The 12952-nt window shown below is 36.7% G+C and overlaps 1 protein-coding gene across 1 annotated transcript in view; it reads left to right on the top strand.

Annotated features, from left to right (window-relative positions):
* Window positions 1–783: 783 nt before the first annotated feature.
* The window catches only part of LGSN (lengsin, lens protein with glutamine synthetase domain), a 31424-nt gene continuing 19255 nt past the window's right edge, over window positions 784–12952 (top strand). Inside the window, exon 1 of the mRNA XM_007124140.1 lies at window positions 784–841. Coding sequence (XP_007124202.1) covers window positions 803–841 — 39 coding nt within the window. The 5' untranslated portion in view covers window positions 784–802. The remainder of the gene's footprint in view (window positions 842–12952) is intronic.

Raw genomic sequence — 12952 nt, 5'->3', positions numbered from 1 at the left:
GGAGGGCACAGAGGGTTTGACTGGATTCAGAAGAAGCCTCCTACCATCCCCCATCAACTAGATTTGAAGTTGTGGTTGAAGGCAGCAAACTCCCTTTGAGAAAGCATTTCCTATTTCCTTTGACTGAGTTAGGATTTTTTCTGGGACCATGTAGAGCAGCTTGTAGATGATTTCTGTGATCATTGTGGAGAGCTGGAATGGCTGGGGTTCTTCAGAGACTGACATTTGGAGAAATGAAAAGGCTAAAGAAAGATGACAGTAGTTATACAACACAGGACCAGAATTAATTTAGAGACTAGAAGTGATGCTAGAACGGAAAATAAAAATAGAAATTACAAATTAGTAGATCTTTGCCATCAATAAAAATCTGGGTCGCTTACAGGTGTATTTTTCCAATTGTGTTTTTGTCTGTGGACTTCGATAGCATAGTTGTCTAATAAATATTTCATTATCTCAGTCTAACAATAGATTTCATTCCAGAATACAATTGTTATATAACAACACCAGTATGTTGCAGAAAATGTTGATCAACACACTTTAAGCTTTGTATATCCTTTGTTTGTAGGGAGTCAGGCATAAATGAACATTTGTCATTAGACTTTTCTAGTGCATTTCTAGTGTATTGTGCCTTGGGCATGACACATCAGAGTCTGGTGCTTATCTTTTGTTAGCTGTCAGACCCCTCTGGAAAGAGCATCTATGCAATTCATCATCTGCAGTGTTTGTTTTGGGTATACATATAAATACATGTTGAATGCATTTGTTGGGAATACTGTGGTTTCCAAAGCCAACTTAAGTAAAAATGTGTGAGATGAATGATGAAGTGGACCTTCTGAAGGAGGTATGAAGTTAAAAATTAACATGTTATTTATCAAAATACTGACAGCAAAGCTTTTTATTATTCTATGTCAACTATTTGAATGCCAGAATGAATGAGGACAATGTGATTACACTTGTTTTATGTCTGCACTGGGGAAGTTTATGAAGAAACTCTCTACTACGCATTGAGTTTATAAATGTAATAAAAACTAAATTCAGAATTTGCATTAGGAAAGCATATTTAGTTTGATGAATCATTTAAAATAACTTCATTAGGCACTGAGTTTGAAGCATAAATATGATATAAAAATTTTTATGCCTATTTTGGTTGTTATTGAGAGAACAATCTTTGTTTTTTCTCAAACTTTTTGTTTCATTCAAACAAAAATGCTTTGAGGTTAAATGACTAAAGGTAAGAAGCCATTTTCAAATTATATTTGAAATGCACATCATTTTAAATAGTGATAGCCACTCATCTGTTTTAGAATATATTTAAACAACTCAGTTGTCAACATGTAGCATTTCTCATTACTTCTTAATGTGTTATGTACCCAACTTTGACTCCTGTTATTCTCACAGACCATTCTGAAAGTCTAGAATGTAGACTGGGAGGTATGTTGTGGTCAAGTCTGGGAGTATGTGGGTTTTCATTAGTTGAAGTTAAGAAAATACAGTGTAAGAAGCATGCCTACTCTGTGGTAGACCAATGCCCTGTGTTTGAAATAGTGGCAAATAGAGAATAGACTCCTCCACCTAGTGGGGAAGACAGCTAAAAACCTAAGGAAGCGGGACTTCCTTGGTGGCGCAGTGGTTGAGACTCCGCCTGCGGATGCGTGGGACATCGGTTCGAGCCCTGGTCTGGGAGGATCCCACATGCCGTGGAGTACCTAGGCCCGTGTGCCACAACTACTGGGCCTGCGTGCCACAGCTACTGAGGCCCATGTGCCTGGAGCCCATGCTCCACAGCGAGAGAGGCCACCGCGGTGAGAAGCCCGTGCACCACAGTGAAGAGTAGACCCCGCTGGCCGCAACTAGAGAAAGCCTGAGTGTAGCAACGAAGACCCAACGCAGCCATAAATAAATAAATTTATTTATTAAAAAAAAAAAAAAACCTGAGGAAAAATGGTGTAATTGCTGTGTGTAATGAGCATAAGCAGTGTGCTTTGGGATGGAGACAAATACTTTCCACAAGGGAACCGGGTTACACTGTGTGAAGAAGGGACCCACTGTGGAGTGGCTGTGGCTTATCAAGTAGTGTCCTGTCATTGTCAGAGGCATCAAGTGATAGACATGTTTAAGAGAACAAATTAGTCTGAAAGTAAACTTGTAGCTGCAAATGATGGCTTAGAGAAAGAAAGTAATTAGTATACACATAATTAGCTTTTTGAAATTTTGATTTCTAACTATTTAATTTCTTCTTGGATTAGGTTTTACTACTTCTGAGCCTATGGCAGAATTTTGTTTTCTCCCCCACCTTCCACAATTTTAAGGATTCCAGGTGACCCAGATTTTGTGAAAATATATGAGTCATACTCTCCCCAAGACCAGTCTAGACCAAATGTTGATAGTTCACTCTTAAGAGAATACAAAAACCAACAATATGATTTTAAAGTACACAATTTTTACAACAAAAGACATATTCTGCTTTTTTGGAAAAAGTTCCTTACTAACTGGGATGGACATTATATTTAATAGATGTAGTAAAGGTGAGTCTTGGTGTCAACTTGATCCAACTCTTCACTGAATAACTTCCTCTGTGCTTTCCTGACTAGGGTCATATTTCAGAGAGACAATGAATATAGGAGGAGCGAGGGAGATGGTGTGTGATATCCTTTTCCTGTTAACTGATGTCTAGAAAAGGACAATGATTGTGTGCTGTACCAGACACTCTGATAAAGTGAGCCGCAGCAGCACGAGGTTAACAAAGGCCCGATGGATTCAGGAGGGTGGATTAGATGTAGGAAGAAAATCCCCAGGATGATCATGTACCCAATCTGAACAAATTCCTTGTCAGAATCTTCAGTAAAAATGAACTGTTATTAACCTTAGATATGGTATGTCCCTAAAGAATATTTTACTGACATTCCCTATTCCAATGTCATGAAGTCATGCATTCAGCCAAATTCTTATCAGCAGTGAAAAGAAAATAGATCAAAAACACATTTTTATTCCTCAAGATACACCCTATGTGTGTATGACATTGTGAAATTGAGGAAAACAGCAGCACATCAAGTTATCAAAATTAAAATCTGTCTATCAAAAACCTTGAATGCGGCACTGAGTTGCATGATATGCCAAGAGACCTGGGTAAGATCTACTCTCTGCCCTGTAGATGCTTATGGCTCAACAGAAAACATCCACCCAGGTGGACACAAAAGGCTGAGCCTTTCACATTGAAATGTGGAAGAGAAATGGGTGCCAGCTGCGGTGAGACCAGAGGCTTCTCATCCTCTGCAGCCTCTGTATGTGTCAGCAGCAAGCGTGGCACCGGGGGAGGCTGTAACTGACTGAGGCTGTGCTCAAGGTTAGAGATTTACCTACCCCAACTTTCCCTACTTTTCCTGCTCTATGCTACTGTGTGTGTAAGTTTATAAAGACTTCTTGATTCTATTTTTATATTTTAAATGTGTTTTGTCTTTTAGGATTTAAAGTCTTGTTTTCAGATTTCAAGGTTTTTAGCTCATTTTATACTTATTTTCATTTGCCTCAAATGTACCTCCTTCCAGTTCATTAAGTGCCTCTCTCAATGTTAAAAATTAGGTTTGTGTTTCACATCCAGTGGCTAAGAGTACATTCCCTGAAGCCAAAATGTCTGTGTTTTAATCTCAGCTCTATTGCTTACTATTGGTGTCACATGGGGCATATTATTGGACTCCTCTGTGCTTCATTTGGACATTAATATTACCAAATGGAAGAGGTATTGTGGAGGGATTAAATGTCTTAATACATGCAAAGTGCTTAGAATAGTGCTTACAACACAGTGAGCACTCATGAAACAGGAACTAGTTATCATACATACTTTAGTATATTTTAGACTGACTAGTAATATCTTCCCTAAGTTTTCATTTTTACAGCCTTAAAGAGTTTTACACTTTTTCTTTACATGGTAGAACTTCATTTGCTTTTCTATGTCATAATGAAAAAATTATATGTGGTATACATTTATATAAACACACATCTATTCATTTCTAGCTCATTAAGTCTTTCTTAATGTATAGTGATGAGAACTATATTTAGTATTCTAGTTATAGACACATCATATTTTTAAAAAGATAGAATGCCTTCTCCTGTCATTTTAAAATATTTTTGATGAGACCCAGTATTTTTATCTACTGCAGCCTATCAGTTGACATTTTCACCAACAGTTCTATAATGTTCTTGGATCTTATTTCAACTGTATTACAAGAATCCATTATCATAAATATTATATGTATTATATTATATGTTAAACATACATTAAAAATTTTCTACAAGTCTTTTCTTACTATTGAAGTATATTTATTGCTTTTCTGCCCATCCACAAAGCATTCAAAAATTACTTTGATCCTATCTACACAGATAAATATATTTTTAGGTGAAAATCTTAATTTCTCTGGAAAACGTGGAGATTTCTTCTTTGGTTCACTTATGAAAAAGCAAAGTAAGACTGGTATACTAGCACCAAGCCCAGAGAATTGACCGAACATTTTGCTTCCTTTATTATTTCAGCTTCCTTTGTTATTTAGTTTCATGTTATGAAAATAACATGGTGTTAGACCTTTATAAGAGCATTTTTTCCTTTCTCTGAAACTATCGATTAGGCTCTTTTTTCTTGTATAGAATGTACTGTTGCAGATTTTGCTTTGCCCCCGAAGTTGCGATTTGCTCTGGGCTTGGTGCTGATGTTGCTTATTTGCCATCTTGCTGGGAATGGAAGCAAGATCCAGAGCTCTTCACTTGAGGAACAGCCATATCATTTACACTGTGACAACTACTTCACACAGAGCCTTTTTATAATGATAGTTTCTCTATAATTCTTGGGCAGATGTGGATATATATTATGTTCCATCTAATCTGCCAACTAGTATATAGACTATTTTATTGAAAAAGTGGTGAGCATCTATGGTGGTAGAACTGGAAATGATCTGGGTCATCTCTGACATTTGATTCTCTAACCTCTCCACAAATGAGCTTGAGGATAAGAAGCTTGACACTTTTCCAAATAGCGCATCCCATTTTAGCCCATTATATTAAGTAAAATTTGGATTCTCTGTAACTTCCAAAAAGTTTATTTGTATTTTTCATCGATGCATAGTTTCATTTCAAAGGATGGAGATGGCACTCTGAGGTTGGAATGTGAAGTTTAAAAAAGACTCAAATTTCTTATTGCTTTTCATGTATTCAGATGAAGGCTCCTAATATGCAACACAGTTTAAGGATGAAAATTCTTTAAAATATAAAGATGAAGGTGTAGTTTTTAGAAGAAGTAGATATGTGGATAGTGTCTTTGTAAGAATATCTTATTTTCTATAAGTTAAGTCCTTGTACATAATGATCTCAGGGACTCTCTAATTTAGTGTAAGACTAAAGTGACTTTGCAGAAACAACTTGGTGGAAGGAGTGAATTACTCACTAGGCCATAAAGAGGTGTTGAAGTTTTTCTTTTTCTATTTAATTATTTATTGCCATGTGAGATCTTAGTTCCCCCACCAGGGATTGAACCTGTGTCCCCTGCAGTTGAAGCTCGGATTCTTAACCACTGGACAGCCAGGGAAATCCCTGAAGTTTTTAAATAAACTCCAAATGATGTTTATTTATCTGGGGAGCCAGACAACTTAAAAGGAGAATAATTTGACCAACCTTTTAAATAAGATATGGAACAGATCAGAGTATACAAACATAGTTAACTGCCAGGACTACAGAAAGTGAATATTTTTGTTCTCTTTAATGCTTCTGAGTTTTCTTTATTTTCTTTCATATAGTTCTTTAATGTTTAGAACATTCTTTTGAAATATTAGCATGTTTCAGCTATACTATAAGGAAGCATTGGAAATAAGATTCTATATTTTAAAGGGAGTAATCATAACCCTGGAGATAAGGTGTCGTTTTGAGAATAAATATGGTGAAAAAAACCCTGAAGAAAAGGTGAAATTAATGGGGAGAGGGGACAGAGTTGTGGAGCAGCTTGTCACCAGCAGAAGCTTCTCTTTCTCTAAGCCCTTCTTGAGAAAACTTTGAAGGATTCCACATAATATTTTATCTAGGAAAGCTGTTTTGATTATGTCAACCGATTGGATTACTATCAGGTCCTGTTGGACATTCAAAGAAATCTCATTTGGTATTATTTATGACGGAGAGATCTGAATCAAATGTCCCTTCTGGCCTTGTGTTTCAACATGGTAGACCTTGGTTGCCATTCATTCATTAATTTTTAGAAAATACTTAATCAATTTCCATTTTATTCTAGTCAATATATTAAGCTCAAGGGTATATCTAAAATGGCCCCTTCTAGGACTCTCCAATCCCTTGACTAGGCTCTCTTTGTCAGTCTTTCCTGATTTCACTTCCTATGCCATCTGTCTTGGATTTCATGTCTCATTATTTTAACCTCTTACTTGCCAATATCTTCAACTTATTTCTGTCATTGTCCTCCTGAGTTTGTATCATCACAAAACCTCAACCCTGTGTTTTTCACAACCCCAACAGAGCTTTGCTGGAGAAAAATAATTTACCTGTGAAGATTGGTGCCACTAAAACTTTGAAGTCTTCAGTTCTTTTAGACACTAGACATTTTTGTTTCCTGAGTTGGCTTTTTCTCGTTCTCTGTTATGTCTATGTCAAACCACTTCCATTCTTCTTAAACCTTTAGTTTTCCATATACTTACTGTCTGAGCACACCCAGAATGGATAAGAAAGATCAAAGTTTAAAATTAGTTTTAAATTCAGATTCTGCCACTCATTAGGTGCCATTAATCTTACTGAGGTACAGTCATGTCATCTGAAAAGCACTTATTAAACATTGAGGATTCCCTTCTTTCTCTCCTACTCCTAATTCTCCTCTTCCTCCAGATTTTTCCTCTTCTCCCCTCCTCTAACCTTCTATCTTCTTTCTTCTTTACTTCTTCTATGGAAGGAGATATATTAAAGTTATTCCTTCATTTCAACTCTAGTTTCCATACTTTTTGCCCTTTCAGGGATCTTGCTTTATCCTTCTTCTCCTTTCTTCAACATCTCCTTCTTTATAGACTCCTTTCATTAAGTATTTAAACACAATGCTTGCAAGTCTTTTCTTCCTAAAAGTAACACAAACTTTTCTTGGACCCCTGTGCACTCTCCCAGTGGCCATCCTCTCTGTCTTCTTCTCTTGTATTTTTGAGTTGTATTTCCTGCCTGTCTCCACTTGATGGTAGTGCACATCTCTGGTACACTTATTGTGTGTGGAGCCAGGACTAAGCATTTCTCAGTCCTCCTCAGTTTACTGCAGTCTGGCTGCCGCTCACATTCTTCCACTGAAACTGCTCTTACCAAGGCCTCCAGTGACCTGGTTGCAAAAAACAATGGGCAAGTTTTAATACTAACTTTATTTATCATTTCAGTAGCATGGCCTATTGGTGCACCCTTCTTTTAATTACAGCTTTTATCTTTTTATGTCAATGAAGCCATCCTGTCCCAGTTTTTTCTTTCACATTCTCATCCTTTGTTCTCTGACTACTGTCTGGATTCAATTTCTATGTTTAATCATTAAATATTGTTGTTCTCACTTTTATCTTAGTCCTTGTTTTTTGCAGTCCCTGCTCTTTTTTTCCTTAACAATTCCAACCACTGTCAGGCCTTTGCTTTTTTCCTTTTGTTTCATCTTTTGGGTTCTGACCCATATAGCTAATATTTGCTGGGTACCTCCAGATGACACACTTATCTTAGATTCTATATACCCAAAATAGAACCCAGAAACTCTCCTCTCAGGTCTCTTCCTCATTTGGGTTTCCTGGTCAGAATCCTTACTTTACTGCTATCTTGAATCCTTCTGTCTACTTTATTTCCTATATCCAGTCAATCACCAACTTGCCAAATCTACCTCCCAAATATATCTGTAGTATGCTCATTTTTTGCCTCATCTCCACAGCCATTATCCTAGTTCATTCAGATCATTGTAATCTCTACCCTAGATTGCCCAAGTGGATATTGGGAGGTCTAAGTAGTTCCTTGGTTTATGGCTGCAGAAATTCTTAATTCTAGAAGGGGCACCTAAATACATACTTGGCACTTAAGGAATCATGATACTTGGACTAAACTAATCATTGCCTTAGGGTTTGGAGAGATTGGTAAGACTGGGTTATGCAGGGCCTCAGAGAATACTAATTTGAATTTTTCCTGAAGGAGATGGGAAACTGTGGAAGTATCCTAAGCAGAGAAATAACAAGACCAAAATTGTGATTTAGAGAAGTGATATGGGCAGAAATCTGGAGGATGGGTAGGAGAATGGTAACACTGAAGGTAAGGAGAAAGTCGGTAATGACTGTGGTAATCTAAGTGAAAAATGTGGGAAATAGAAGCAGGTACTTTTAAATGGGGAATTATTCAACAGAATTACCACACTATATTTAACTCTCCTACTTTATGCTGCTTTCAAGTTTTCACTATTATAACAAAGATGGCACTGGACATGCATATAACTTTACATATTTTGAATTATTTTCTTAGACCAAGTTGCCGGAAGTAGGAAAAGTGTTTAATAGGTGTGGATATTTTTAGATAAGCTGATGTAAGTTTAGAATGTGTTCTTTGAAATATCTTTTCTACAAATATTTTGAACACATTTCTTCCCCTTTTCTTTGAAGAATACATTTTAAGGAAACTGAAATTCTTTTCTCTTTGATATATTCTTTTAAATTTGATAATCACTGATCCTGTTTTTTTTTGGGGGGGGGTACGCGAACCTCTCACTGTTGTGGCCTCTCCCGTTGCGGAGCACAGGCTCCGGACGCGCAGGCCCAGCGGCCATGGCCCACGGGCCCAGCCGTTCTGCAGCACGTGGGATCTTCCTGGACCGGGACACAAACCAGCATCCCCTGCATTGGCAGGCAGACTCTCAACCACTGAGCCACCAGGGAAGCCCCCAATCACTGATCCTTTTTAACATTATTTCTAACACAGGTTAAAACTGGATGTGGCTTTTTTTCCCCTGTGCTGTACAGTAGGTCATAATTGGTTATCCATTTAAAATATAACAGCGTGTACATGTCAACCCCAAACTCTGATTTTATTAATGAGGGGAGGTACATGAAAAAGCAAGCAAGCAAGTACAAAAACAAAAACAAAAATATAAAAAGAAACAAAAAATACTTACATCCCTACAGTAGGGATGTGGGATTTTTTTTTTTTTCTTGCTGACTGTTTCATGCATCTCCCCTCATCAACAAATCAGAGTGTATGGTAAATGCATTAATAATTATACCACAGACTATAGCCAGTATACAGGGGTTAAAACAAGGAGTTTTAAAGAATTGACATTGAAAAGGTAACTGTTAGAGAAAATTAAAAGTAAATGAACATAATCAGTGATATCTAGAATCTAAATAACACTGGTTACTTTATTGGAAAGAAACTTATTAGGTCAAATTATGCCTAAATTTAATGCTTGGCAGTATCCCTTTAGGTTAAATCTTTTAGTTAACTTGATCAGCCACTGAGTGGAAATGCAAAATGCCAAACATATTAAGCCATATAAACAATTTTCAAAGGAAATGTTGTGATGTGAAAAACATGAATTATGAAAATATCTTGTAATATGAAATATTCTTTAAAGGGCATTCCTGTGTATGAACTGAAGTCATCTGATAGAATGATAGTAGAAAAGTATCTGAAGTGTGAAAAGCTTCTCTGGTGGAAATGTCAAAAGAAATCAGAGTCAACCTGTTGTAGTAGAATTTTGAGACTGTCCAAATTAAGCATAAATTAGATTTGCATGTTCACACATATCCGTGTTTATGCTCATGGTTTTTCCAGCTTTGTTTATTGACTTCTTTCTATCTTTAGGTCAAGTGTCCCCTCTTCTGTTTAAGCTTGGCCTAGTTTCCCTGAAGACTCTCTGAAGACCCTACTTATAAAACAGTCTGCCTGTTTAATAGCAGTGCTGTAGATTACAAGCATGAATATGCTGGCTCCCTCAGACTACTTGACATACCCTCACCTCTCTGAGAGGTTCCACTAGTTTACTGTGTTCAGAGTCTAGAGATGCTTAGAAAAAGGAGGGATTAGAGCCTGACTGAATATGAGTCATCTCTCATGAGTTAAGGGCCCATGAGGTAGCCTAGAAAGAGGTATCTTTGAAGCAGAGCTCCTCAGGAATGCATGGTGCCTGGGTAAAGATAATCATGACTAACATCTATTTAGTACTTACTACGCATCAGGCACTGCTTGTCTGACTTAACGGTGCAACCAGGAAGTTTGTCGGCTGCACCTGTAATGTCAACTATTTGATAAACATTTCTAAACTGATTGGTAAACAGCTGCTGACAAGAGTCCCTTGAAGGTACCCCAACCCTCTGAACTTCTCTAGCTCTCTTACTGTTTCCCAGGGGCCCTTAGACCTCTCCATAATCCATCTACTAAAGAGTTAACACTGGTCCTGCAGGGACCCTCTAGAATCTTGTCCTGGCTTCCCAGCACCCCAGAAATGATTCTGGGGCATTCTGACTGACTGTATTCATTAATAATGCATTAAGCACTTGTGCTCTGGAGCCAATTTCTTGGGTTCGAGTCCTAGCTCTACCACTTACAAGATGTGTGGGCTAATTAGTCTTTCTTTGACTCAGTTTTACTCATCTCTAAAATGGAGATGACGATGTATCTATCTCAAGTGGTTGTTCTGAGATGAAACGCAGAGCATTTAGAAGAGAGCTGACACATAGTACGTAAAACAAAAGTATTTGTTATTTTTATTATCTGTACTAATGGTTAAATATCTTGACCATCTGTACTAGCCACCACTGATGGGGAAAAGATAGGTGGTCTCTGCTGCTATCATTGTGCCCAGGGCCTCTAGCACTGCTGAATATTCTGAACAGCATTCCAGTCTTTATGAGATCTGGCTATATGGGAATTGAGTATCTTTCTTTTCTTCTTTACTACCTACTTTATACTTTAAATTGATTGCCAACATTTAAAAAATCATAAAATTTCAAATGAAAATCCAGATTTCTGGCATTCCTTGGAAATTTGGAAAACTGGCTTCACTAGGGCCACATTTTGTCATGGCAACTATTGGCTAGAGCCACACATTGGTTCCTTCCTTGGATGGATGTCAGCTCTGGTGTTCACCATACAGCCCACTGCGTCTCTGTTACCAGCTCAGCATTGAGTTTGCTGCCATTGAACTAGGGTAGCCTAATTATATCTCTTTCTTTGTAACATGGGAGCCTTCAACTTCAATAACAACACTTTATCGCCTATACTAGATTGTAAGATTCTTTATGAAAGGGACCATGTTTTATTTATTTTTTTGTCTCTGATTTTACCTTACCCATAGTCCTCATTGTTTGGACTGATGAAGTTTAAGCTGATAGTGACTTAAGATGGTTTTAACCCTTATTCAGGAAAGAGTTATTAAAACACAATATAATTGTAGAAGAGTATGTAACTGAGGGAGTTGAGTGAACAAATTTTTACAAGTCATACAGATAATCTTAAAAAATAGAAGTGGAATTTCATCTAGTTCAGCTGCCCACTATGGTGATGTGGGAAGTTCCCCAGATAATTCCCATTCTTCCTTGGCAGTCATATGACCTTGAACAAATCATTTAACCCTGGTGAACCTGTTTCTGCCTTGGCAAAATGAAGGTGATAATAAATGTTCCCTGAAAGTTGTGAGTATTAAATAAGATATAACATATTGTTTGGTTATAAAAATACTTGTAAAATGTTAATATACTTTTGGGAATTGTACTTATAGCAGTGTTTACAGATGAAAATACCAAGGCTCCAGAGGACTTGCTACTTAGTGGAAAAGTCAGAATTAGGACTCAAATCACATGAATCTTGACTAGCAGATTTTTTTTTTACTGAAACATCATTCACATTGTAACTAAATGTAGTTAAGAGATTAAAGAGAATAAAAATACTTATTGAAGGTGAGGTAAATCAGGGATCCACTAAATTTGTTTGAGCTATTATAGAAAGGATCATTTTAGTATATAAAGGAAAATCAAAGGACTGAACTATATGTATTTTTCATTTGAAAAAAAATTGAGCATCTATTTTGGAGTCAGAGGCACATACTATGACTTAGTTCTAGGGATTTTATTGGTGAAATTCTCAGTTTAGGAACTCGATAAATTGTCCTTGTTTTTCTCTTAATAAACTTTCCCTTTTGGTCTAGTTTATATGAAGGCAGGTGAAAATTATTAAAATAAACATTCTCTGGGTTTGAGTCTCTGAAATTTAGGAAGCAGAATGGCATTTTGTAAACCAGAGGACCTGTTTGCATCAATATTCTCTACTTTCCATTCACTTTTGTGGCCTTGGGCAAGTTATTCAGGGTCTCACTTTTCTCATTTGTAGGATGGAGATTCTACCGTCTTGAGGGTTATGCTGAAGAAATGTGCCTGACAGAGTGCTCAATTGTAGCACATTGTTATTTGGTTGCAGTTAGAGTTTGAAGCTGGAAGAAATCTTAAAATTTGTTTCATTTGATTCCATCAAACTCTGTATGAGAGGATCCCTAATGAATCAAACTAACACAAATATTAGTCTGCTCAGTTTCCTTTGAAATTTGTGTAACTGGCCTAATACATCATTTTCTAAAGAAGACTTCTTAAAAATAACCAGAGACATGAATATGTAAAAACATTTACCAAAACTACAACTATAAAATGTACATTTCTGGCAATGCAATCTTAGAAATTGTGAATATATACAATAAGGCTAGTATGTCACTGTCAGAATCCTATCCAAAGTGCATAGGGAAAATTTACACGAATATTTGAATAAAATTATAAACTACTAGAAAAAAGTAAATGACTATAAAATAAATATTACATGATACAAATATAAGATTATCTGTAGTGAAAGACCACAATTTTCTAAAAAGTGAAACTTAAAATCACACAATATGTTAAGAAAAAAAACAGTATGGCCAACTTAAAAATTGCTTCAA

Source organism: Physeter macrocephalus, chromosome 10 (genome assembly GCF_002837175.3).
Source record: "Physeter macrocephalus isolate SW-GA chromosome 10, ASM283717v5, whole genome shotgun sequence".
Lineage (NCBI taxonomy): Eukaryota > Metazoa > Chordata > Mammalia > Artiodactyla > Physeteridae > Physeter > Physeter macrocephalus.
Note: the sequence above shows the minus strand (reverse complement) of the source record. Positions and strands in the feature narration are given on the sequence as shown.